Source organism: Solanum verrucosum, unplaced genomic scaffold, assembly GCF_900185275.1.
Source record: "Solanum verrucosum unplaced genomic scaffold, falcon-dt-bn FXZP01000241.1, whole genome shotgun sequence".
In the NCBI taxonomy this organism is placed as follows: domain Eukaryota; kingdom Viridiplantae; phylum Streptophyta; class Magnoliopsida; order Solanales; family Solanaceae; genus Solanum; species Solanum verrucosum.
Window position 1 is genome coordinate 525,738 of NW_026020543.1, and position 26,292 is coordinate 552,029.

Here is a 26,292-nt window from a genome sequence, read left to right on the forward strand (position 1 = left end):
TATTTTTTTTGTCCACGTGGACAAATATATATGTTTAAAATACGGTATTAAATAGTCTAGGGAGGTAATAAGTCCTCATGAAAGTTTAGTATTACAACAGCAAATCCGACCAAAGTTAAATATTTTTCAGACCCTTATCTTTTTTTCTATTTTGATTATAAAATGAAAATAATGTCCATTTTTTATAGAAAGGAGTAAAATAATGGTACATACATAATGATAATAGCATAAAACAAGGGATGAAATGTCTGGTACCCCTAGTAAAGTGTCCGTGGTATTAAGTGAGTGGTGGAAAGGTGAAGGGTCACGATCATCTCCTGCTTCCTCACAAAAACAGTGTATGGTCCGATTTGGACACACATATTACTACCCTGTTATAAGTATAGGATAAACTCGTAGAAATTGTTCTGGAAACCCTTATTTTTTCTTTTCATTTTCTTCCGACTTTCTCTGTCAAGGTCTCTTCTTTTCTTTCTTCTCCTCTAATTTCCATCTTACTGTTTGTTTATGCAAACAACACCAGATCATGACTCTTCTTTTGTTTTTCTCTATTTGATTCAATGAAATCACTAAGATCTATAGATGTAGAGTATCATTCTTTTGATTATAAAACATGAAAAACAAATACCTTCGATTGGATTGATATATACATCAGCTTGTCTTTTTCTGATCTGTTCATTTTTCTTTTCTTTAATTTTGCTTTTATGGTGTGTCTTCTTTATTAAATCCGGTGAAACATCTTTGATCTGTTCACATAAAATGATTACTACTTTTTACACCTACTGTTTTGGTTACCGGTAGACTCGTTTTGATGTTTTGAACAAACAGGGCTCAGATTTCCTTTGCTTCAGAAATAGCAAAATGGAGCATGTCCAGCTTCTTTTCTTTATTATTAATAATAAAGCAAACAAACATCTAGGGATCTTCTTTTTTGTTTGAAATAAAAATGTTCTTTGTCTTCTATGATTGCCAAAGTTGTTATATAGATTGCTAATCTGAATTAATTGATAGGCAAAAATGCAAGGAGGAGGATTCAAGCAAATGTTCTCTTATGGAAGTGTCTTCAAAAGTGCTGTCTTACGACATGTCCGATTGGTGAATCCAGTTCTAGTGTCGAGGCCCCTTATGTTTGTGCGCCAGGAAACAACTTCAACTGCTCGTATAGAAGAACATGGTTTTGAAAGCACCAAAATATCTGACATTTTGAAGGGCAAAGGTAAAGGTGCTGATGGCTCCTGGCTCTGGTGTACTACAGATGACAGTGTTTATGATGCTGTCAAATCGGTTAGTTAGTATTTGCATTTTATGATGCTGTTACTTTTATCCTTTATGAGAAACTCATTCTGTGTGTCTATGTCCAGATGACACAGCACAATGTAGGAGCCTTGGTGGTTGTCAAATCTGGGGAAAATAAGTCAATTGCTGGCATTATTACAGAGAGGGGTAAATACCTAGTATCTTAATTTCTTGTTTTTTCAACAGTCATTTCTGCAAATCTAGCTGTATGTTTCAACAAATAATGGAAGCAGGAACTATATCATGTTCATTCACCTCGTCTGTAACATTATTGGGATATTACTACCGACCAACCTTCATTAGTAATGCTCTAATTCATGAATATCTATGTGAATGAATTGTAAGCAAAATGGATATTTACTTAATAATCTATATGTGACGATGTGAATGTTAGTTATAAGACATAAGATAGCATTGACATGAATGTCGAATTGGGGAAGGTCACTGACATTGTCTGTTTCTTTCATTTTATAGTTGTTTTCACCTGAGGAAATGTATTTGTGAATAATGCAATTGAGATTTCTTTTGGAATGACTTATTTTAAGTGTTCCAAAATAAACTTTTAAGCAGTTTTGTATTGTTTGGGTAAAATAAACAAGTGTTTTTAAGCCAAAACCATAAGTTAGAAATCCTAACATATGATTTTTGGTTTATAAGCCATAAGTTCCAAACATGCTCTGAATTAAGCTATAGCCTACAGGCAATGTTTTCTAGTTGCATTTTCGGCTCTCGAGTTTTGTAAGTAAAGTTTACTAGTTGTAAATACATAAGATTTCACACAGTTCTGATTATTCTGTTTTTCTTCAACCTTCTCATTAATTTTCTCCAACCAGATTATCTTCGGAAAATCATAGTACAGGGAAGATCATCCAAATCAACAAAGGTCGGGGACATCATGACGGAGGAGGTAAAACTCTAATGCCCCTCTTATCATGAGGAAAAGAAAAGAAAAGAAGAAATAAAAAGTCAAAAGCATGCAGAGTTTGCTCCCTTGTTTATGTGGCATTTGGTATACATTATTAATGCAAAATGACTAATCATTGTATGCGTGTGTTTGCAGAACAAGCTTATCACCGTCACACCTGAAACCAAAGTTCTGAAAGCAATGCAACTGATGACAGGTGCTAGCTATTTCCTAGTAAACCTCGTACCTCCCTTTGTAGATTTCTGTCATTCATCTCACGTGCTTTTCCATATTTCACTTGCCAGATAATCGAATCAGGCACATTCCAGTTATCGATCAGACAGGTATGATAGGGATGGTGTCCATTGGAGATGTTGTCCGTGCTGTTGTGAGTGAGCACAGGGAAGAGCTGAACCGGTTGAATGCCTTCATACAAGGAGGTTACTAGATAGATGATGATGACGACAAATAAATAGATAGACTGCAAGGTTTCTGCTTTGCAGTTTAAAGATGTCTGAGTTGGGGGAACTCTTAATCTTGTAAATGTTGACATCCTTACATCTTCTCTAGCTTGATGTTTGCCCATGGATATGGGCCTTTTAATTTTGGGATCAATAAGATACCGTCAGTCTGCACTACTATTGTTTTTAAAATATTAGGTTTGCTTGCAATTGGCCAGTGAGTTTCTTTAACCAAAACTGAAAAGGTTATTTTTCGCATTTTGTTTTCAAAAATGAATATTCTATAACGGGATTGTTATCTCTTAGCTTCAAATTGTTCCCTAACCTTTTAAACATACAAAGATTAAAATAACCATAGTAGACTAGGAAAAAAATTACTTGAATTTTGATTGTACCAAGTAACTGTGAATGTTCTTTAAATATATTTAGACAAGTGCAGTGAGTATATCTATGACGAATGAGGCAGCTCATTTTATGTGTCACGATCCAAAACGAGTCATGAGTAGCACCCACGCTTAACCTCATAAGTGAGCGAACCAACGAATTCAACCCCAACTTATGTCGATTGTTCAACTTAGGGAAAACAACCATAATGCGGAAGCTCAAAACTTATTAAAGTAACCAATAAAATAACCTTTACAGTCTATTACATATTATCCCCAAAACCTGAAAGTCATCACATCAAGGACATCTATTCTCAAAATACAATGTCTAAGAGTATTAAAGATATCAAAATAAATAAGTAGAATAGTCTATGTCAGAAATCTAAGGACATCATGCCATAACCGAGAGAATCCAACACAAGCTGTAAGTTATTAATAGCTCACCCTGAAATCTGATGTGCTGGAGACTGACAAGAGCTAAGGGCGAGTCGAACTCGATGTTACACTCACTGCACTCCACAAAAGGAAAATGAAGAAAACACAAGTAAGGGTCAGTACAAGACAATATGTACTGAATAGGTATCATCAGTCAACTCAAAATAGAAACTAATATGCAATAAGTAATAATATAAAACCAACAATGACACGTAACAGGCGGCAAGAAACAACCAACATGAACAAGTGATAGCAACACTAAAGTAAGGACGTAATCAGTCAACAATATCAAGAACACACATGCGAACTCGTGCCTCCACACCAAGCTTTTTAGGGAATTGAGTTCTTGAGATTGAGTACATTAAATTGTTTTAACATGTTTCCCTTTAATGTTACCATGCCGGAATGTGACACCCGATTCAATGATATTGTAACACTCCGGAAACTAGGAGGCTAAACTAGCTTGACATGAGGGTTAAAGTCATGAACGTACCTCCCTGTACCTAAAATATAGGGTTTTGTGTTAGAACGTCAAGGTACGAGCCTCAACGACTAACCAAGGGTGCTTTAGGAGAACCCTTAGAAACTGTCTGACAGTGAGACAATGACCCACGGAGGGGACTCACGCCTCGTGGGTCAACCCACGCCCTGTGGGTGAGGGTTCATGGGTCAAGGCCTCAGAAACAGGCTCCAGTAACTCCACCCATGGTTCACCAGCACGCCACGTGGGTCCATCCACAAACTGTGGTCGTGGGTGGTCACCTGTGAACAATTTTGGTGAGTTAGTTGAAGGGTACTTTGGGGTTTTCTAGTTTTAGTTAATATTAAGTGACGTCGTTTTACACTAAATTTAGACTAACTTTATCATGATTTAAGACCCCTAAATTAAGTCATCTTCCTCATAATTCCAAAATTCCAAATCAAAACCAAATTTTCCCCAAAATTCTCTCTCTAGAACTTCAAGGAAGAAAAAAAGGAAGTTAGAGCTAGGGTTGAAGGAGCAAGGTTTTATCCTCAAATTCATTAGATTTCATTGCTAAGGTATGGTAGCTCTTCATCCATGGATAAAATTCATCCATGGAGTCCCTTCAAAACTCAATTTCAAAGATAGAAATTCCCCAAAAGCTAGAGTTTGACTCCAAGTCGTGGATTCCTTTCAAAAATAATTCTAATGATTTAATTACTTTATATTATGATTGTATTGATGATTTATTATGGTTTTTATGTTGAAATCCCTAAGAATCCATGAAATCCCCCTATTCCCAAATTATGACCTTGTGATGTGGGTGAATTGATAAAAGAAGGATATTATGAGATTATGCTTGTAATAATTGAGCTATTTGAATAATGTTATCATCCATGTCTAATGTAGTAATTCTAGATGTATTGATGGAATATGATCTATGGTCCTTGAAGGGTAAAGTATGAGAATTATGCACGATTATGAGATATATGTATATGCTTTAAGAACACTTTGAGAGTAAAGTGATTATGATTATGATCTAGTTGTTGTGTTGTTGAAAGGTTATCCTCATATACATACCTATGTACGAATATGATATGATGTGAAAGGTTTTCTCACAATATGATGATTCTAAGGTTGAAAGACTATTCTCACCTATTTAATCTATGACCTATAGTAGGAGTTATATTGGATTGAGTGTCAAGACATTCTTCCATGAATATGAAATTAAGTCAAGACTTAATATGAACTCCGTGGGAATTAAGTCTTAGCACCGAGTGGATAGTGATATGAGATGGAAGCCCTCACGATAGTAGAGACCGGGTTTCTAGAAACAATCTCTTGGGATAGAAGCCCTCACGATAGTGGAGGCCGGGTTTTCTAGTAGCAATCCCCTTATCCATAAACTATGTGCCCTCATAGGTATTTAGCTAGTGGATCCACCAAAGCTAAGAGTATGGTTCTACCTTAGGCAAGTAGGACAACCTCTTTACGGTGTGGGGTAGACACTTGATTCTATGTTAAGCTCACATGGTCTATGTCGGTTAAGGCGTATCCCACTATGCTAGTATGAACAAGAATATGAATTATGGACTATAGCTACTCAAGAAGCTTTACTTAGTATGGGTGAGATTAAGGGATCTTATTCATGCATTGCACAAGTATGCATTGAGGGTATTTATGGTATGTTCCTCTTATGGTATGATGATTTGTGAGTTGATTATGCTTTTCCATTATCTTCAAAATGATGCTTTAACTTAGTAAATTGCATGCATTCAACTTAAATGTCCATTTTAGCATAATTTCATGATTTTTATGCATGACTATCATACTTAGTGCATATTTGTACTAACCCATATTTTCCTCAAGTGTAGGGTATGTTCTCAAGGTAATCCTCATTGTGGCTAAAGCTTAGATTTGCTCATTTCTCCTAGCTTGTTGGTGAGTCCTCATGATTCGAAGACAGATGTTTTCACGTAGTAGTTTCATTCTTGTATTTTCCTTTCGGATTATGTTGTATGGGTTGTGTCTCTATTTAATTCAATTATTGTAATAGATGGCTATGTTGAGACAAGTCTAGACTTCCGTTTTCCTTTATAAAAAAATTGGACTTGAAATGCGTTTTTACTCTTATTGTTCTAATGCGTTATGTTATGATATGCTTAGTTAGTGGCTTACATGATACCTTTCGGGATTCTATGTGCCTTGTTACATCTAGGGGTACCCTGGGTCGTGACAAACTTGGTAATCAGAGCTCTAGGTTTAGAATGATTCTAGGATGATATCTCGTAAGACATGTCTAATAGAGTCTTGTTCATAAGTGTGAAGCGCGCCACACTTATGAATGAGAGGCTAGAAGATGTTTAGGAAACTACACTTCTTTCATTACTCTTAAGTCATGCCAGAGTTTAACTCTATAAAGTCCCTCTCCTAATCTTTCTCTTGTGTCTTCAGGATATGAATACAAGAAGGGCAAACGCAAGAAGAATGGAGGGTGACAATGTGAAAGAAGAAGCTCCTCAAGCTAATCAAGCTCTGATTAATCTTTCGGCTATATCGGATGTGGAGGTTAGGTCGGCTTTTCAAATGTTGGTCCAAGCTTTGAAGACTCAAGCTCAAGCGGTGACGGCTTATGCCAATAGAGATGTTGTGACTCATGTGAATCCTAATGTGAATTCGGCTACTTCAAGGGTTAGGAATTTTGCTAGAATGAACCCTCCCGAATTTCATGGCTCCAAACTGGAAGAGAATCCTCAAGAATTTTTGGAAGAGGTTTATAAAATACTTGCTATTATGGGGGTGACTTCGGTAGAGAAAGCGGAGTTGGCCACTTACCAATTGAAAAGTGTTGCACAAGTATGGTATAATCAATGAAAGAGCAATAGGCCGGTAGGAGCAGGTCCCATGGAGTGGGAAGTTTTTAAATCGGCATTTTTTGATAGGTTCTTTCCCTGAGAGTTGAGGGAAGCTAAGGTGGAAAAGTTCATTAATCTTCATCAAGGAAGCATGAGCATGAAAGAGTATGCACTAAAATTCACTCAATTGTCGAAGTATGCTCCAACTATAGTGGCAGATTCAAGGGATGTCTAAAATTCACTCAATTGTCCAAGTATGCTCCAACTATAGTGGCAGATTCGAGGGATGAGATGAGTAGGCTTTTGACGGGGGTGTCCGGCTTAGTAGTAAAAGAATGTAGTTCGGCAATGCTCCATCATGATATGGATATCTCACGTCTTATGGTGTATGCTTAACAAATAAAGGAAGAGAAACTCAAGAAAAATAATAGGGAGGTGAAAAGAGCTAGGACCGGTGATGGGAACTTCTCCAATGCTAGGTCTGGTGGACAAGGTCGACCAAGGTTTAAACAAAGGTTTTCCAACCAAGGCTCCTTTAGTACTTCCCCAAGGGTCAACAAGGATAGGGTGTCTAACCCTAAACCTCAAGGAGGTAATAGTGGTGGTTCTTATGTGGCTAGGCCCAATTGTGCAAAATGTGGAAGAAAACATGATGGTAAGTGCTTAGTTGGCTCGGACGATTGCTATGGTTGTGGAAAGAGTGGCTACACGATGAGAGATTTCCCGATGCTCATGGCCAAGGGGAGAGAAGGCAAACAAGCTCCTCCAAGCGGTTCAAACTCCAATGCCTCAAAGCAAAACCATTTTTATGCTCTTCAATCCCGAGGTGACCAAGAGAGCTCTTCGAATGTTGTGACCGTAATGTTAAAAGTCTTTTCTATTGATGTATATGCCTTGTTATATCCCGGTGCTACTTTGTCCTTTGTGACACCTTATGTGGCCATGAAGTTTGATATGATCCCCGAAGTGTTATAAGAACCTTTTTTGGTCTCCACCCTGGTTGGTGACTCGGTGGTGGCTGAGAGAGTCTATAGGTGATGTCCCATTTCCTTATCCCATAGATTTACTTTGGTGGATTTGGTAGAGTTAGATATGTTAGACTTCGATGTGATTTTAGGTATGGATTGGTTGTATGCATGTTATGCCTCTATCGATTGTAGGACTCGGGTGGTGAAATTCCAATTCCTAAATGAGTCTATCTTAGAGTGGAATGGGGGAAATTCTATGTCTAGAGGTCAATTTGTCTCTTGTCTTAAAGCTAGGAAAATGATCTCCAAATAATGTATTTACCATTTTGTTAGGGTGAGGGATGTTGAATCTGAAACCCCTTCTCTAGAGTCGGTTCTGGTAGTAAATAAGTTCCCGAATGTTTTCCCTGATGATTTGCCCGGTATTCCTCCCAAGCGGAAAATAGATTTTGGTATTGACCTTCTTCCGGACGCAACCTATCTCAATTCTTCCTTATAGAATGGCTCCAGCGGAGTTAAAAGAGTTGAATGAGAAACTAAAGGATTTGTTAGATAAGGGTTTTATCCGACCGAGTATGCTCCCGTATTGTTTGTTAGAAAGAATATGGGTCTCTTAGAATGTGCATCGACTATCGTCAATTGAATAAAGTGACCATTAAGAATAAATATCCCCTTTCGAGAATTGATTATTTGTTTGACCAACTTCAAAGGGCTAGCTATTTATCTAAGATTGATCTTCGTTCGGGTTATCACCAATTGAGGATGAGAGGGGTTGATATTCCCAAGACGGCTTTCTGAACTCGATATGGTCATTATGAATTCCTAGAAATGTCGTTTGGGTTGACTAATGCTCTGGCGGCATTTATGGATTTGATGAATAGAATGTTTAGGCAATACCTAGACATGTTTGTGATTGTGTTTATCGATGACATTTTGATCTATTCAAGGAGTGAGAATGAACATGTGGACCATTTGAGAATTGTATTGCAAGTTCTTAAGGACCAACAACTTTTTGCAAAGTTTAGCAAGTGTGAATTTTGGTTAAGGTTCGTAGCTTTTTTTGGTCATATTATATCAAGCAAGGGTATTGAGGTAGATCCTAAGAAGACGGATGCGGTCAAGAGTTGGCCTAGACCTCTAACTCTTTCCGACATTAGAAGCTTTTTGGGTTTGGTCGGTTACTATAGGAGGTTTTTTAAGGGGTTTTCCTCCATTGCTTCTCTGTTGACGACTTTGACTCAAAAGAAAGCTAAGTTTGTGTGGTCGGAAGCTTGCGAGAAAAGTTTCCAAGAGTTGAAAGATAGACTTACTTCCGCTCCGGTGTTGACCTTACCATAGGGTACAAATCGTTTCGTAGTATACTGTGATGCCTCTAGAGTGGGGTTGGGATGTGTCCTCATGCAAAACGGTAAAGTGATTACCTATGTTTTAAGGCAACTTAAAGTCCATGAGAAGCATTATCCTACCCATGATCTTGAATTAGCGGCGGTTGTGTTTGCCTTAAAAATATGGAGGCATTATTTGTATGGGGTCCATGTGGATGTTCGATCACAAGAGTCTTCAATATTTGTTTAGTCAAAAGGACTTGAATCTTCGTCAATGAAGGTGGTTAGAATTATTAAAGGATTATGACATAAGTGTCTTTTATCACCCCGACAAAGCTAATGTAGTAGAGGATGCACTTAGTAGATTATCCATGGGTAGTGTGGCTTATGTAGAGGATGAGAAGAAAGAATTGGTTCGTGATGTGAATAGGTTGGCTCGACTAGGTGTTCAACTAGTGGATTCCACCAAGGGTGGTGTCATGGTCCATAATGATTCTGAATCGTCCTTTGTGATGGATGTGAAATCTAAGCAAGACCTTGATCCTTTATTAGTTGAGTTGAAAGAGTCGGTACTTAAAAAGTCCGTTGAGGATTTCTCCCAAGGGGGAGATGGGGTGCTTAGGTACCAAGGTCGGTTATGTGTTTCGAATGTTGATGGTTTGAGGGAACAAATTTTAGAGGAAGCTCAAAGTTCTCGGTATTCTATTCATCCAGGAGCCACCAAGATGTATTGTGATCTACGGGAAGTCTATTGGTGGAATGGTATGAAGAAAGATATTGCGGGATTTGTAGCCAAATGTCCTAATTGTCAACAAGTTAAGGTTTAGCATCAAAGGCCGGGAGGATTTTCCCAAGATATAAGTATTCCCACTTGGAAGTGGGAAGATGTAAACATGGACTTTATTGTGGGTTTGCCTCGCACTCGAAGGCAACTCGATTCTATTTGGGTCATTATAGATCGGATGACAAAATCAGCCCAATTTATTCCCGTTAAAGTTTCTTATTCGGCGAAAGACTATGCTAAGTTGTATATAAGGGAAGTAGTGAAATTGCATGAAGTTACTCTATCTATTATTTCAGATCGGGGTACTCAATTTACTTCTCACTTTTGGAATTCATTCCAAAAGGGCCTTGGTACTAAGGTCAAGCTTAGCACAACTTTTCATCCCCAAACCGATGGTCAAGCGGAGCGTATCATCCAAACATTAGAAGACATGTTGAGGGCATGTGTTATAGACTTCAAGGGTAATTGGGATGACCACTTGCCATTAATAGAATTTGCCTACAATAATAGTTATCACTCAAGTATCGGTATGGCTCCCTTTGAAGCATTGTATGGTAGGAGATGTAGGTCTCCGGTTGGTTGGTTTGAGGTGGGTGAAGTCGCTTTGATAGGTCCCGAGCTAGTTTATGAAGCCATTGAGAAAGTTTCGCTTATTAGAGAAAGGTTGAGAACGGCTCAAAGTAGACAAAAGTCTTATGCCGATGTTAGAAGAAGGGATCTACAATTTGAAGTAAATAATTGGGTCTATTTAAAAATCTCACCCATGAAGGGTGTGATGAGATTTGGCAAGAAAGGGAAACTTAGTCCCCGATATGTAGGCCCCTATCAAATTTTGAAACGTATTGGGAAGGTTGCCTATGAGTTGGATTTTTCAAATGAGTTGGCCCCGGTTCATCCGGTATTTCATGTTTATATTCTTAAGAAGTGTATTGGAGATTCGGCATCCATTATTCTCCTAGGAGGGCTGGGAGTTGACGAAAGTCTTTCACATGAAGATGTTCCGGTAAACCGGCAAGTCAAGAGATTGAGAAACAAGGAAATAGCTTCCATGAAGGTTTTATGGAGAAATCATTTAGTTGAGGGTGCTACTTGGGAGGCCAAGGCCGATATGAAGTCCCGATATCCTCATCTCTTTCCTTCTACTCCTATTCAAGGTTTAGGTAAATAGTTCCTCTTGAGTTTTAGTATTTTAGGAGTCATGTGTGTTATATGTGTTTTTCCCATGATTTCCTTATGTTATGCATTTTCTTGATGAAATTCATGTTTACTAAGAAAATGGGTTTTCATGATTTATGATCCTCATATTGTTGTGCATTTAGTATGAGTTGCCTATTTGACTTCATGAGATGAGTTGATGAACATGCCTTAATATGCTTTTGAGAGTAATTGCATATTGACTCCATGATATTGTGTTGAGCATGCTTTTAGTTGGAGAAGGTAGTTCCTCTCCTATGAATATGAGAAATGTTGAGCTTCATGCATAATAGGTTGTTAGATGTAGTTTCTACTTCCTTGTGTTGCATTGATTATGTTTGAGATGGAGTTGAAGTTTCCTCCTTTGAATTGGGCATTATTTTGATGTTTCATGCATGATGGGTTGCTAGTTCTGAGTCTTTTATTTCGTAAGGTGTCTAGATCGTCATTCGAGGACGAATGTTCCCAAGGGGGAGATATTGTAACACTCCGAAAACTAGTAGGCTAAACTAGAGCTTGATGTGAAGGTTAGAGTCATGAACGTACCTCCCCGTACCTAAAAATATAGGGTTTTGTGTTAGAAAGTTAAGGTACAACCCCCAAGGACCAACCAAGGGTCCTTGAGGAGAACCCTTAGAAACTGCCTGGCAGTGACCCACGGAGGGGACTCACGCCTCGTGGGTCAGCCCACGCCCCGTGGGTGAGGGGTCGTGGGCCAAGGCCTCAGAAACAGGCTCCAGTAACTCCACCCATGGTTCACCAGCACACCACGTGGGTCTATCCACAGACCATGGTCATGGGTGGTCACCTGTGAACGGTTTTGGTGAGTTAGTTGAAGGGCACTTTGGGGTTTTCCGGTTTTAGTTAATATTAAGTGACGTCGTTTTACACTAAATTTAGACTAACCATATAATGATTTAAGACCCCTAAATTAAGTCATCTTCCTCATAATTCCAAAATCCCAAATCAAAACTAACTTTTCCCCAAAATTCTCTCTTTAGAACTTCAAGGAAGAAGAAGAAGGAAGTTGGAGCTAGGGTTGAAGGAGCAAGGTTTTCTCCTCAAATTCATTGAATTTCATTGCTAAGGTATGGTAGCTCTTCATCCATGGATAGAATTCATCCATGGAGTCCCTTCAAAACTCAATTTTAAAGATAGAAATTCCCCAAAAGCTAGGGTTTGACTCCAAGTCATGGATTCCTTTTTAAAACGATTTTAATGATTTAATTACTTTATATTATGATTGAATTGATGATTTATTATGGTTTTTATGTTGAAATCCCCCTATTCCCAAATTATGACCTTGTGATGTGGGTGAATTGATGAAAGAAGGATATTATGAGATTATGTTTATAGTAATTGAGCTATTTGAATAATGTTATCATCCATGTCTAATGTAGTAATTATAGATGTGTTGATGGAATATGATTAATGGTCCTTGAAGGGTAAAGTATGAGAATTATGCATGATTCTGAGATTTATGTATATGATTTAAGAACACTTTGAGAGTAAAGTGATTATGATTATGATCTAGTTGTTGTGTTGTTGAAAGGTTATCCTCATATACATACCTATGTATGAATATGATATGATATGATATGAAAGGTTTTCTCACAATATGATGATTCTAAGGTTGAAAGGCTATTCTCACCTATTGAATCTATGAGCTATAGTAAGAGTTATGTTGGATTGAGTGTCAAGACATTCTTCCATGAATATGAAATTAAGTCGAGACTTAATATGAACTCCGTGGGAATTAATTCTTAGCACCGAGTGGATAGTGATATGAGATGGAAGCCCTCACGATTGTAGAGGTCGGGTTTCTAGGAGCAATCTCTTGGGATAGAAGCCCTCAATTTAGTAGAGGCTGGGTTTTCTAGTAGCAATCCCCTTATCCCATAAACTATGTGCCCTCATAGGTATTTAGCTAGTGGATCCACCTAAGCTAAGAGTATGATTCAACCTTAGGCAAGTAGGATAACCCCTTTTCGGTGTAGGGTAGACACCGGATTCCATGTTAAGCTCACATGGTCTATGTCGGTTAAGGCTTATCCCACTATGCTAGTATGAACAAGAATATGAATTATGGACTATAGCTACTCAAGAAGCTTTACTTAGTATGGGTGAGATTATGAGATCTTATTCATGCATTGTACAAGTATGCTTTGAGGATATTTATGGTGTGTTCCTCTTATGGTATGATGATCTATGAGTTGATTATTCTTATGACTTGTGCTTTTCCATAATCTTCAAAATGATGCTTAACTTAGTAAATTGCATGCATTCAACTAAAATGTCCCTTTTATAGCATGTTTTCATGATTTTTATGCATGGCTATCATACGTAGTGCATTTTTGTACTAACCCATATTTTCCTACATTTTCCCCAAGTGTAGGGTGCGGTTCTCAAGGTGGTCCTTATTGTGGCTAAAGCTTGGATTTGCTCATTTCTCCTAGCTTGTTGGTGAGTCCTCATGATTCGAGGACGGATGTTTTCATTTAGTAGTTTCATTCTTGTATTTCCCTTTCGGATTATGTTGTATGGGTTGTGTCCCTATTTGATTCAAGTATTGTAATAGATGGCTATGTTGAGACAAGTCTAGACTTCCGCTTTCCTTTATGAAAATTTTGGACTTGAAATGCGTTTTTACTCTTATTGTTCTAATGTTTTATGTTATGATATGCTAAGTGGCTTACATGGTACCTTTCGGGGTTCTATGTGCCTTGTTACATCTAGGGGGTACCCCTGGGTCATGACAAATATCGTGTCGGAACGTGACACCCGATCCAATAGTATCGTGCCGGCTCGTTAAATTCTTGTTTTTTTTAACTATTTCACCACATGTGGAAGTGGTGGTGCCAGCACTATCTAATTTTTTTCATTACTCATGCACTTGGGTATTTCGTAAGTTGAGGATAAAACATTTAACTTTTGCGTATATTACAATTAATGAAAAATCATTTTGAATAGAGTCGATGTCATATAATAATAATTCTTCAACATAACTAAACTTGTTAATTCCATTAAAGTATCAATAAGTTATAACACTCCTATAAAAAATATATCACAACCAAAGAATTTTCATAAATAATTAAGGCATTTTAGAAGGAACAAAAAGAGATTTTTATCAAATTTTAATTTAAATAGGATGATCGGGGTGGTACAATAAAACTTTCAAATTTAAGCTCGTACAGAGAATAATCTTAAACACCCATGGTGTTACAAAAATATTAATAGATATTAATAATGTTATAACTTTATAAAAGAAATAATGTTTATTATTCAATTTATATGATTTTAACAAAGATAAGTCTTTAACTACTCATAAAAATTGAGCGATTTCGTACTTTGATAACGGCCTATTAGAACAGAAGATATTGCCCTTTAGAGATTCAAGGTATTTTTTCTTTGATGTTAACATCATAGATATTGTTGCATGTCAATATTGTTGAAGGCATTATAGGAATTAGCTTTATATTTTGCAAACATGATTTGTAAGAGGAGATTAACTACCCCACTAGGCATGTAAATTTGTTTGCAACAAATTTTCTCTGGTTTGAAAAATTAATTGCAATAAAAAAAAAAAAGTGATTTTATTTATCAAGGTTGTGGGTACAATTTTGTGTATTATTCTTAAATTTTCACCACGATTCAATAGTCATTAGTAGTATATTCCTCAAAATTTGAACCTCCTTAAGATATCTTGAGGAAGAACACATCTTGATTACCTAGACTTTCAGAAAGACAATATTTGATGTCTTGATCTTTTTATGAATATCAAAAGTTCATGGGATATTCAAGTGCCTCTTCGAAATATATATACTCCTTTACTTAGGTGTGAGCTAGAATTAGAATAGAGTAACCTTTAAATAAAATTTGACGGACATTTCACTTGTCTCATCATAGAGTAGAAATGAGACTATAAAAGAACCATAGAAATTCTGTAACAAGCAGTACTAGTGGCCATTTGGGCACTACACTACTACAGAATTCAAGGTCATTTTCCAGTGGTAGCTGAATGATGAGTTGTTCAGTTTCGTAAATATGTGCTCAGTTTGGCCATTTGGGCACTACACTACTACTGAATATTCACTGCATATCTGTTTCCGCTGTGGACCTCAATCTCATAATATATAGCCCAGAAAGAGGCTGGCCCAACTTAAATGAGATATTATAGGTTCGGTATGATCTATCATTCTTGCCAATACATTATCTTCATTTTGCTTCAGAGAGAGAAAAAAAAACACACAAGAGTCAACAAATGAACAATATTTTGGCCAAATCCACTGGATTTCTAAAACTCGCCTTATGCAATTAAGAGAACGCATCTAACACCAAATTAGTATTGCCTTCAGCAAGAACTAAAAGTTGAAATTGGTGCTCAAACTTGGCCTGGGGAGCATGCAGCTCTCAAACAGGCACATAAACAAACACAGTTAAAAACCACAAATGAAACAGTAAATTGAGAAGAAATGTATGAGGTGTTAATCCTGAGGTTAACTCAAAACCAGTCATAACAACACTAGATCAAATACGACAATTTCATCTAGGATTGGTGGTTTTCTGTTTGGCCTTCTCTATAAGAGGTCTCAGCTGCTTCTTTTCAGCTAGAATTTTCAAAAAGTTGAACAGAAAGGGTATATAGTTGTGCTTCCGACGGATATTTTCAGTTTTCCATTTCTTGAACTTCTCCTCCTCCCTCAATATCTTATCACTAACAGCTTCAATACCAGAATTTACCTCTGCTAAGGATTTATTTAGTGATTCCACCGGGCTGCTATCCACCATTCTCTCCGACTGGGATGCAGCCACCTGCTGCAGAATACGCTCCCTCCTCTTTTGAAGCTCCTTCAGCTCTGCAGTATACACCTCTTTCCTGTTCTTTACTACAGCCATCAGATTGAATCTTATTTCACTTTGGGAATACCTCTCAATACGTTCCTGAATAACTGGTTGCACCATGTGCAACCACTCAATATCACCTTGCCCACCAGGGCATGGTCCAAGACTGATTGGTCCCTCCTTCAATCCATCAAGCTCATACAACACACCGTCCACAGGTATATAGCTGATAAAATGATATACATCATCATCTTTTCCAGCAGCTTTCTGCTCCTCGGGCACAAATGGCTCAGGTCTTGCAAAACTATTATGAGCTGTGCGAATTGCTTCACTGTTATTGATAGCTAAACCTTTAAGCTCCGGTGGGAAATTCTTTGTGAATTCTTTTAGTGCAGATAATTCTGGGCCAATATCAACATCTGGACTGTTCAGGAGGATTGAAAGGATTGCTTGGGTAGCACAAGCATTGTTTATCACCTGTTTCACATCATCAAGAAAGTTACATGTCATAGTGTGCTAAGAAACTCCTAGTAGTTTAACCACATATATCATGTAAAGGTATTTGACCTGACTAGCAAAGAATAGGTTTGGGTTTGGGTCCTTGATCACAAGGCGATCATCTTTTTCACCAGGACGCCATTTGAAAAGGAATATCAAACCGTACACAGGCCTGTAAAAAATCAAAAGATAAATTATTATTTCCTTTTTGAAAAACTTGGAGAATCACAAGCTTGAAGCCCCCGAGAATAAATTGTTCGCACAAAACCATACAACTAATGCTCAAGTGGCAGAATTGATTCACCTAAGACTGTTGAGCTCATCAAGATCCAAAGAATACAACTCCTCGACCTGTTTCAACATGGAATAGTATGAGAAGATAAAAAGTTAAATCACCCAAAAGAAGAATACAACTCCTCGACCTGTTTCAACATGGAATAGTATGAGAAGATAAAAAGTTAAATCACCCAAAAGAAGGTAAACCAACCATTTTAACAGTCCATCCTTCCCAATCCCCCCACCTATTCCTTTGGTTTGTCTCATAGGAAAAGCATATCAATCATAGCTTATCAGCTTCTACAGTGAGGGCAGAAGAACTCCTCCATATAGAAATGAGATAACCACAGAGATATTGAAAGAGTTTTTTTTTTTGTTTTTTATTCTCTGGAGAAAGAAACAACTTGTATTCTATTTCCAAAAAAATCAAAAACCTGCCACAACAAGTAACTGATTCTAGATCTTCCATACACTCCTGTTTACACCAAAAATGAAACAACACTAAACAATTCATCTTCTCTTGTTCTGGAAGCACCAAGAAGATACAAAGGGTTTAACAAACAAACATTTGTCAGCTTTTATACAGTTGAAGTACTACAAAACTAATGAGCTGACAAAATCCTCAAAAAGCATCAAAATTATTAACAGGGGAAAGGTTAGCCCAACTAAATAGGCTAACCGACATCTAGCCTCCAAAATCCTGTTGAAGTTAATACGCCATCAAAGCATCTGTGATTCCTCTCAATCCAAATACACCAGAAAATGCTTGCAGGCACCATGTTTCAGATTTTTCTGATGGTCTTGCCAACTTCCGTTGAGCTCCTGCTCACATAGGCATCTCTTACGGATAAAGGTACTGCCCATTTCAATCTAAAAATGTTTAGAAACAGATTCCAGATGTCTGTGGCCACAGGGCAGTGAAGGAGCGAGGTTGACTAGCACATGAAGCATCTGTTTGCTCGTGAAAAGTTCTTTCTAGTTAGGTTGTCTTGGGTGAGGCAAACACCCTGTAGAGCCAACCAGCACTTTAGGTGGAAGTTTTGTTTTCCAAACTAGTTTGGGCCATAACTCAATTATAATATTGTCTGAGCACAGGTCAGCACACCTTAACACCTAACGGTGTAAAGACCTTCCTTAGCGTTGCCCCATTTCAGTTTGTCCTTTATCTGGGGGTTTGTTGTGTATTTCTCTAATGTTTTCAGCATGTCAATGAGCTCATCTATCTTCCAGTCACTAAGGTTCCTCCTAAGATGGGTCCCATGTGTTGACTTCTCTATTATGACAAATAATAGAATCTGAATTGCCTGCAACAAGGAACATATTTGGGAATACTTTCCTTCAGTCTACACATGAGGCCTAAGACCTTCCATGGCCATTGTTATCAAAAGCGAAAAGCGCAAAAAAGCTCTAAGGTCCATGAGGGCTTTAAGCGCAGAGCGCAAATAAAGAGTGGGCTTTAATGAAAAAAGGCGCAAAGGTAGAAAAGAATACAAATATATATGTTTAGTCCAAGACTAATAATTATAAACATGAATGACAAATATAAGACCAAAGAAATTGAAAAAACATTATGATAAAGTGAAATATCAATTATTTAGTGTCACTTCTTCATACAAGGCTCATTGGCAAGGAAATGTTTGTCTTAGAACCTTGATGACGACATTGAAGCGCACATAAAGCGAGGCGAAGCACTCAACACCTTTTGAGCCTCACTTCAGGGCTTAAGCGCGCCTTTGATAACACTGGTACAAGGGGGGAAGGGGGGGGGGGAGCTTCCCCTATCATAGGAGAGAAAGCCCTTTGTTAATAAGGATAGAATATTTCACTGTCGTGATGCACTACCTGATCCATTTTTCTCCGAAACCCAACTACTTGATGATTGTAATAAGAAGGGCCAGCTTAGTTTGTCAAAGGCTTTTAAACATCAAGCTTGAGTAGGAGCCTATTTCCACCCGACTTTAACTTCCAATCCATAAGCTCATTTGCTATGAATGCAGGATTAATAATTTGTCTTCCCTTAATGAAAGCAATCTAGTGGCCTGAAAACTTATGGGTTTGTCTTTTCTAAGTTCAATAGCTCCTTTTCTTTTTGGAATGAGAATAAAGGATGCATTGAAGGACTTGACCATGATAGTGAATATGATTGGGAATAGCTAATATGGCATGCTTAATGGTGTCCCAAGCTTTCTGGTAGAAGGCCATTGTGAATCAATCAGGACCAGGACCTGGACTCTTGTCAGGAGCACATTAGTTGATGGAATCTCTCACTTCCTCCTTAGTGAAAGCAATAATTGTATAAGACTACAGGATGGATAGAGGAGAGAGATGAAAAAACCACTATGGAGGAAAAAATCAAAGGACAAGCTTTTTCCCTTCAGCTAAGTTCTAACAGAAGGTATTCGCCACTCACCAAAGAAAATGGTTCCTCGAAATCCCTAAACTTAGCAAACATACAACTTGCCTCAAAGCTCTATACGGTGCTAGCAAAGATAACGACTCCATTAAGTCGCATTACATGCATCTGGCATGTAACTGGTAAATACGGAGTTCAAGTTCATAATTGCATGTACAAAAGCAATAACTACATGGGAGATATATGATCATCAAATTAAGGGGGAAAAAAAGAAAGGAAATCGCCAAAAAGCATATTCTCGTTGCTTAGTGGAAATGTTCAACACAACTAAGAAATTAAACCACCTAAGATTGAAGAAAACAAATCATAATTTTAGAGTAAACTGAAAATACCTGCACACCTTTTACTTGCATCTGCTGCATAAGTTCAGTAAAAACCCCTGCACACAAGCAATGTCCGTATCTTTCATATTCAAGGGTTTTACCAAGTGAAACGAAACAGGGAGATCATCAGAAAAGCTTATCATAGCGACTACAAATTTAGAGGTTAGGTGGATTCAGAACCCCAAATTTAGTAGCTATCATCAACGATGAAGAAGATGTTACATTAGATTGTTCCCAGTCGTATTGAACACTACAGGAAACCAGTCTCCTTCTCCCCCACACCCAAAACCCACACTCAAGAATTTTAATTTTTTTGGGGTAATAGTTGTGTCCAGACCAGCTTGTGTGCATCACAATAATAAAGATGAAGAAGAATATTGCATTGCATTGTTTCTTCTCCTCTTGAGCAGCACAACAAACTGGTCTTCGAGCCACACATGAATCTCTGCAGCCCTTCTTCCCTGCCATTAAAAACTCGTCCATTGAAAAAGCCAAAAAAAAAAAAGAATCACCAAGTAGTCATTCAAGCCCTCATTTGACTAAGTTTGATGAGAAGAAATGGTATGTACGTTTGATACAAGGTTAGGAAAAAGATTTCAGACTCTGGCCCAGATCCCTATGCCTAGGGGTTTGCAACGATTGAGTGAATTAATTATCTTTACATCAACAAGAGAACAAAACAACTGTATCACTCCACTTTAATTGAGAATGATATCACTCCACTTTTAGCACCCCTAGTTTTACTGGAAAGAGATCTTCTGAGTGTCTCTTTCCAAGCCCTCATGCCTAGGGCTGCAATAACTGAGTTTTTAACTTTTATCACTACCTGAGCAAGACAACATAACTGTCGAAAGACATAATAAATCTATACTAATGTACTCTCCGCAACAGTTTAAGACTTTAGATGACATGGTCAACACTTCAACATAGTATCACTGCATGGGGAGGTTTTGGGCTCGGGTTTTACTGCCACCCATTATAAAATAATAAGTAAAAAACTTAATTTTTCATATAGCAATAGCTCATTTTGTTTGAAGAATTCGTCAATATCCATTTTTGCATTTGAAAGTGATAAAATTCATATATCCCAAAGACCACCAGTAAAACCATGCTATAAGAAAGAGAAGTTGAACATCAGACGTTACACAAGTTATCAAAAATGAGTAGGTATCCTTCAACAAAAGGAGATACATCCAATCAATGAAGCAATATGATGTCATCCCAACGTACAGCTCCATACGTTGCATGCACAAACTACCAAAATTAGGAAAATAATTTATGACATGTGGATGATAAAACTTTTTAATACTTAATGATGTGAAATAGGTAGCCTGGTTGCTTAGCCTCCGCTGATGGATGGGTAAAATGAGGAAAATTTTGTGTATCATAGCATGCAGCACATATGCCCTTTCAGACTAACTTTTATTGTCCAAAGGCACAAAAGGCGGTGCTTGAGGGGAAAAGAACTATATGTCCCCTATTGGCTAGTACAATGCAACAAAGGGAAGGATAGCTTCTTTCTGTAAATGTGATACAAGTGCAAATATTTTACATATATTAGCAGAACCACAAATTATTCTTTGAAAACATTTTTAACCCTATAGCTTAATACAAAATAGACATAAAAGAGAACTTCTCTTTTTGGAGGTCCATGAACTGTTGATGGTTTAATTGACAGTCCCAATAAAAGCTTTTATTTTACAAGGACAATCATAATTAAAACTAATAGTAGCTACTTCTCCAGCAGCCAGGAAGGACATCTACAGTTATCTTTTCTTGCATCTACAGTTATATCGCTGCAAGACCATTGCAGCAATATTGAAATCTAAACCAATAAAAGATGAATTACAAGCAGGGAGTGGAACACAAGGAGAACATCATTGGAGCATGACTAACATTCACAATTTAAAGTGTGAAGTCATGTGAGATGAGACTGAAGCAGCTAGAGCTGATATTGAGTATTGTGCCTTAGTTTCTTTTAGAGACTGTCTTCCTGTTTACATTAGAGTGAAGTACAATAACCTAACAATCTTTCTATTTTTCTATTTTCCTTTAAGATTATAACATGATCATCTAATACATCATTCTGTTGTCTTACCCATTTGGCTAGAGACTAATGACATGTTCAGAAAGCCATTAGTAGTAGGGATTATACTTTCAACTCTTGACCAAATAAGGCTGGGACACTTACCAGGATCAGACTCAATAGTGCACCACGACATGATTGTAAATTACCTGAGAAAGTAGAGAGACCATTAAAAAAAAACAAAAACCAAGGGCGGCTCAACCCTAAAGCCCCAAAAAATAAGGGCCTTCAAACAACCAAATTCAGTTCGCTCAAATACAAAAACATACCACCAAAAAAAAAAAAAGACCAACAGGCAAGTTTAAAGGAAGAACCAAAAGCAGATGAATGAAGGAGATATATACATATACATACATACACGAGACAACCAGATCTGATGAAGGTGCACCGTATTAACCAATACAACACTTGCAACTAGGGCTGGACGTTCAGTCGATTCAGTTCGGTTTTTCGGTTTTCGGTTTGGCAAAAATGTGAAACCAAACCAAATTGAAATAAATTCGGTTTGGTTTTCGATTTAACCAAATTTAATTAACAATGGTACATTTTCAAAATTCAATCACTTTTGTTCAATTTCTTCAACCTCTCATGTTCTTACAAGTCACATCCAATTCTATGGCTTTGCAAATGTATTGACAGTTCAAGAGAAGTTAAAAAATTAATGGTAGAAATTCAAAAATTAGGCCATGACTAAACTCAAAAGGACATAGTTTTACCTGTTCAAATATCAAGTTTGTGCAAAAGGTAAGTTTTCACCTCAATACCTCATCACCTGTGGCCTGTGGCTGTGTTGCTGTTCAAATAATACAACGATCAACATTAACTTCTATAACAATCAACACTCAACAATACTCTCCAAACTCCAACAACCTGTGCCATACAGTTTGGTTTTTGCCTTTCAAATTTCAACAAGCATTTAACTTGCAACTTACCATATCATTGACTAAAATATCCAAACAAATCTGATAATTCTTGTCAAGCAGTCCAGCAGGAAGCAACATTAACAAACTAGTCGAGTATAAGAATAAAAAGACTATCAATAGTCAAGACAACAACACTAGAAAATTCAACAAACATGTGCCCAGCCCTAAAATAGAGTTACAAACTAAAGTCCAGCTGCCTAAAAATAACTTAATTACAGAAAGACACCTAAAAATAACTTAATTACAGAAAGACACAGTACATTACAGTTCACGATCACACAAATAATCACATAGTTGCATACTTGCATTCAATGATTAAAAAAACCATAGAGGAAGCAGTACATTTTTTTCATATTCTTGCCATGGGTTTTCATCAGATTTTGCTCTTAATGTGTATCTAACAATTTATCTTGCTGTTTCACTTCAAGAATCTCTTTTGTTGTGATGGGTTTTTACCAAATGTTGCTCTTAGTAATGTATCCCTATGTTTGGTATTACAGCTATAGAATTCATAAGTTACACATGTACCAACACATCCTATGTCTAAAACGCCCTGTGTATTTTAATTTTCCTTTCTATAACCAACTTCTAGAATGCTACACTGCTACTCGTGTAATCGTGTTGTTTTCCACAAGTTTATTAGATTCCATTATTAATCTTCCATCAAAAGAAAGATTTCCAGATGAGAGTTGGGACACGATGAGCACTAACCTTCGAGGCGCGACTCGCGAGCGAGCACTGAGCAGTGGCCAGTGAGAAGCGGCTTGCAGGCTGCGAGCACTCAGCGTGGACTGAGCAGCGGCTGGCCTGAACTTAAGAGTCGACGAGCTGAGAGATGAGAGTTGAGAGACGAGCTGCGGCTTAACGTAAGTCGAGTTGAGAGATGGGAGTGGGATTTCAGTTTAGGGATTTTCTTATTGGAATTTGGGTTGTGGGCTATGGGCCGGCTGGGGCATGGGCACCCGTGTTAAAGGGGAAATTACACATCTAATAGTTATGATCAACTTTTACATATATCAAACATAAAAATCGTATTTATATGTTATAACTATAGTTTGTATAATGCGCTCTATATTAAATTTTATGTTTGTTATGAAACTTTTGATTTGTATATTTCGCTATAAACATTCAATTTTATACAAATTGTTCATATTTGTACAAATTCATTTATACATTGTAATTTGTATAATAAGATTTATATTTGTATAATTTTAAGTGTATATGACGAAAATATATGTAGTTGTATTTGTATTTGTATATACATTTTTCTCTCGCTTTATACAAACGTAAACGCATTTTATACATTTTATACTGAAATGTATAAAATGGTTAATTGTATATCGAAAATGATTAATTGTATACCAAATCAGTTGGCAAAAAAGGGGGATGTTTGCTGCGAATTACAATTAAAATAAACTATGGCTATATCATTTAATTTGAATTAATAATTTGCTATTTCATACAATTTTTCCAGTTATAAATGTAAGGAAAATTTTCAAAATGTCAATATTTTAGAATTTAATAGGATTTCTTATCCACATTTTCAATATTTATCAAAAGTGTTAATATTTAATTTGTTATATATCTAATTGATTTATGTATTTATTAATTTGTTTAATTTGAAAGTATACAATTATTTAATAACAGAAGGAAGAAAATCAAGGGAGAGAATATTTGTCACGACCCAAAAATGGACGTGATGACACTCGTCTTATTCCACCAAGACAAGTCAGCCTAAAACTCAGCCTTTACAATAAAATGCGAAAATTTATAATCAACTTAAAAATACCCCAAAACCTGGTTGTCACGTGTACAAGCCTCTAATGTGTTATAATAAAATTGAAAGAAAATACAAGTCTCAAATGACATTGTTTCTAGAATAGAACAAGATCATAATTAAGGAGAAAGAAGGTCCGTTGAAATGACAAGTAACTACCTCACAAACCTCCACAAGAAGCCTTGGACAAGGAGAAGAGAAAATATCACAAAGGTCCGAGCTAGTAACCTACAAAAAAATGTAGTAGTAAGGGGTGAGTACCAAACCACACGGTACTCAGCAAGTAAACTTCTAAACACAAACTAAGGAAATAGAATACGGGTACTCCTTACACCCCAACCGAACCTCCATAACTACAACCTGCATAAAACCAGTCCAACCTAACAGTTCACAATTTATACAGCACACAACTCAACAACAACACTCTAACAATTACATATCCTCAACAACCAGCTCAATATTCATCAATCACAACTATTACCTGCATAAAACCAGTCAAACCTAACAATTCACAATTTACATAGCTCACAGCTCAACAACAACATTCTAACCATTACATATTCTCAACAACAAACTCAATATTCATCAATCACAAGTTCCACAGAAAGGCACTCACAAAATCAGCAACACACAAGATCAGTTCACCAATGATAAAGATGTGCGATGGAATGAAATGCAATGTCAAGTATAGTAATGTAGACCTAATGATACACACCCGTTGTCTCTTAGTCCGGGACCCATGGGGGACATATTTGTCCATGCATCCGTCGCGGTGCGCCACACGTCCCTCAATAATAGTATCCATCGTGGCGCGCAATACATCCCTCGATATATAGTATCAGTCGTGGCGGGCGACACGTCCCTTGAAATATAGTATCCGTCGCGGCGCGCGACACGTCCCTCGAAATGATACATCCTCTTTAATTTCATATTCTTTCTCAATTCACATAACATTTGTCACAACCATGTCTCAAAACAATGCAAATGACATGTTCACATAAATAATGAGGAGATGGTCATTTTCATAATAATGCACAATTCACAACAACACAATCATGATACAACATCAACAATTAGTCAATAAGCTTTTCAAACCATTCTCAACACATCACACCCCAACAATTAATCACATTGCATTTTATTCCCCCTTTTTCATCATTAGAATTATTCAATATGGACAAGTCAACCCATCACCAAGTCTCATTACCTCAACACATACCACAAGGAAATACATGATTCTATACACTTAACAAGGGTTTAGAAATCCACTTGCCTCAAATAGTCGAACAATCACTTCAGGACTTGAGTCTTCCCCTTTCATAAAGCTTTAAATTGCTTCCAATCTATCAAATACATAATCTTCACAAGAATATGAATCTAATGACACCCATATTACTAAATTTAGTTTCGGCCCGAAAATCAGATCAAAAAGTTATCCCGAGCCACCAAATTCAAATCTGAAATGTTCTTTCAGATTATGTTTATCCGTGATAAAACAAACTCGCATGCAAAATTTCAACTAAAACGGATCGTTATTCGACCCCCAAATCAAGATTTTGATCTAAGAATCCTAGACCTATATTTTCTTAAATCAATCCAAATTCTACAGGTTTATATCCTAAAAATCTATTCATTATCACATAAAATTTAATGAAAAGGACGAGAATCATTACCTTAACACTAAAGCATAAAAAATTCTATTTTTCTCCTCCCTTTTTCTCCCTCTCTTCTTTTTCCGTCAACGTTCTTTGTCTTTGCGTTACTGCACAACAGCAGGAACCAAATATGACTTGTGACTCCTTTTTTTTCTTTTCCTTATTTTCTATTGGGTAGTTGCCCTTTTTTAATTTTATTTTATTTTTATTTTATTTATTTATTCATTTAGTAGGGCACTTTTCCCCTTTTTAATTATTTTATTTTCTTTTTCTTTCCTTCTATTTTTTCCCACTATTCTTTAACAACAAAATAATCCTTTATTAAATCTGAAAATCATGTCACTCATAAATTTTCTTTTTCTTTCCTTCTATTTTTTTCCACTATTCTTTAACAACAAAATAATCCTTTATTAAATCTGAAAATCATGTCA

General features: G+C 36.9%; 3 protein-coding genes and 1 long non-coding RNA gene across 6 annotated transcripts; 2 read left to right on the forward strand and 2 right to left on the reverse strand.

The window, feature by feature from the left end:
* Positions 1-398: 398 nt before the first annotated feature.
* Positions 399-2,853, forward strand: LOC125810016 (CBS domain-containing protein CBSX3, mitochondrial). Its single transcript, XM_049489534.1, has 6 exons — positions 399-458; positions 1,012-1,284; positions 1,362-1,443; positions 2,130-2,203; positions 2,357-2,417; positions 2,506-2,853. Exons 2-6 carry the CDS (start codon positions 1,018-1,020, stop codon positions 2,646-2,648), a joined length of 627 nt encoding a protein of 208 aa, XP_049345491.1. The 5' UTR covers positions 399-458; positions 1,012-1,017; the 3' UTR covers positions 2,649-2,853.
* A 3,576-nt stretch (positions 2,854-6,429) lies between these two features.
* Positions 6,430-8,264, forward strand: LOC125810024 (uncharacterized). The gene is made up of 3 exons (XM_049489539.1): positions 6,430-6,798; positions 7,203-7,660; positions 8,099-8,264. Exons 1-3 carry the CDS (start codon positions 6,430-6,432, stop codon positions 8,262-8,264), a joined length of 993 nt encoding a protein of 330 aa, XP_049345496.1.
* A 7,133-nt stretch (positions 8,265-15,397) lies between these two features.
* LOC125810011 (ubiquitin carboxyl-terminal hydrolase 2) lies at positions 15,398-23,320 on the reverse strand. 3 transcript variants are annotated; one of them, XM_049489528.1, is made up of 8 exons: positions 23,235-23,320; positions 23,141-23,195; positions 22,223-22,299; positions 21,612-21,655; positions 19,430-19,476; positions 16,713-16,759; positions 16,478-16,580; positions 15,398-16,387 (listed from the first exon to the last, which is right to left on the reverse strand). In XM_049489528.1, exons 4-8 carry the CDS (start codon positions 21,640-21,642, stop codon positions 15,611-15,613), a joined length of 1,005 nt encoding a protein of 334 aa, XP_049345485.1. In that variant the 5' UTR covers positions 21,643-21,655; positions 22,223-22,299; positions 23,141-23,195; positions 23,235-23,320; the 3' UTR covers positions 15,398-15,610. The 3 variants fall into 3 exon arrangements, with proteins under 3 accessions (XP_049345485.1, XP_049345486.1, XP_049345487.1); XM_049489529.1 differs by lacking the exon at positions 22,223-22,299 and having other exon boundaries at positions 23,235-23,292; XM_049489530.1 differs by lacking the exons at positions 19,430-19,476; positions 21,612-21,655; positions 22,223-22,299; positions 23,141-23,195; positions 23,235-23,320 and adding an exon at positions 16,831-17,052.
* Positions 19,740-20,192, reverse strand: LOC125810018 (uncharacterized). The gene is made up of 2 exons (XR_007441842.1): positions 19,990-20,192; positions 19,740-19,881 (listed from the first exon to the last, which is right to left on the reverse strand). It is a non-coding gene; the product is annotated as an uncharacterized LOC125810018 (long non-coding RNA).
* Positions 23,321-26,292: the final 2,972 nt, after the last annotated feature.

What these genes read in the sequence shown, in the direction of transcription:
- LOC125810016 (XM_049489534.1), top strand. Translation starts at nt 1,018, where the DNA reads ATGCAAGGAGGAGGATTCAAGCAAATGTTCTCTTATGGAAGTGTCTTC. An exon ending in TTTATGATGCTGTCAAATCG is followed by an intron (nt 1,285 to 1,361) that starts GTTAGTTAGTAT and finishes GTCTATGTCCAG; the next exon opens with ATGACACAGCACAATGTAGG. An exon ending in AGCAATGCAACTGATGACAG is followed by an intron (nt 2,418 to 2,505) that starts GTGCTAGCTATT and finishes TTCACTTGCCAG; the next exon opens with ATAATCGAATCAGGCACATT.
- LOC125810024 (XM_049489539.1), top strand. Translation starts at nt 6,430, where the DNA reads ATGGAGGGTGACAATGTGAAAGAAGAAGCTCCTCAAGCTAATCAAGCT. An exon ending in AATTGAAAAGTGTTGCACAA is followed by an intron (nt 6,799 to 7,202) that starts GTATGGTATAAT and finishes TAACAAATAAAG; the next exon opens with GAAGAGAAACTCAAGAAAAA. An exon ending in TCGAATGTTGTGACCGTAAT is followed by an intron (nt 7,661 to 8,098) that starts GTTAAAAGTCTT and finishes CCATTTTGTTAG; the next exon opens with GGTGAGGGATGTTGAATCTG.
- LOC125810011 (XM_049489528.1), bottom strand. Translation starts at nt 21,642, where the DNA reads ATGTCGTGGTGCACTATTGAGTCTGATCCTG. An exon ending in CACTATTGAGTCTGATCCTG is followed by an intron (nt 19,477 to 21,611) that starts GTAAGTGTCCCA and finishes GCTTGTGTGCAG; the next exon opens with GGGTTTTTACTGAACTTATG. An exon ending in TGCAAGTAAAAGGTGTGCAG is followed by an intron (nt 16,760 to 19,429) that starts GTATTTTCAGTT and finishes ATGTTGAAACAG; the next exon opens with GTCGAGGAGTTGTATTCTTT.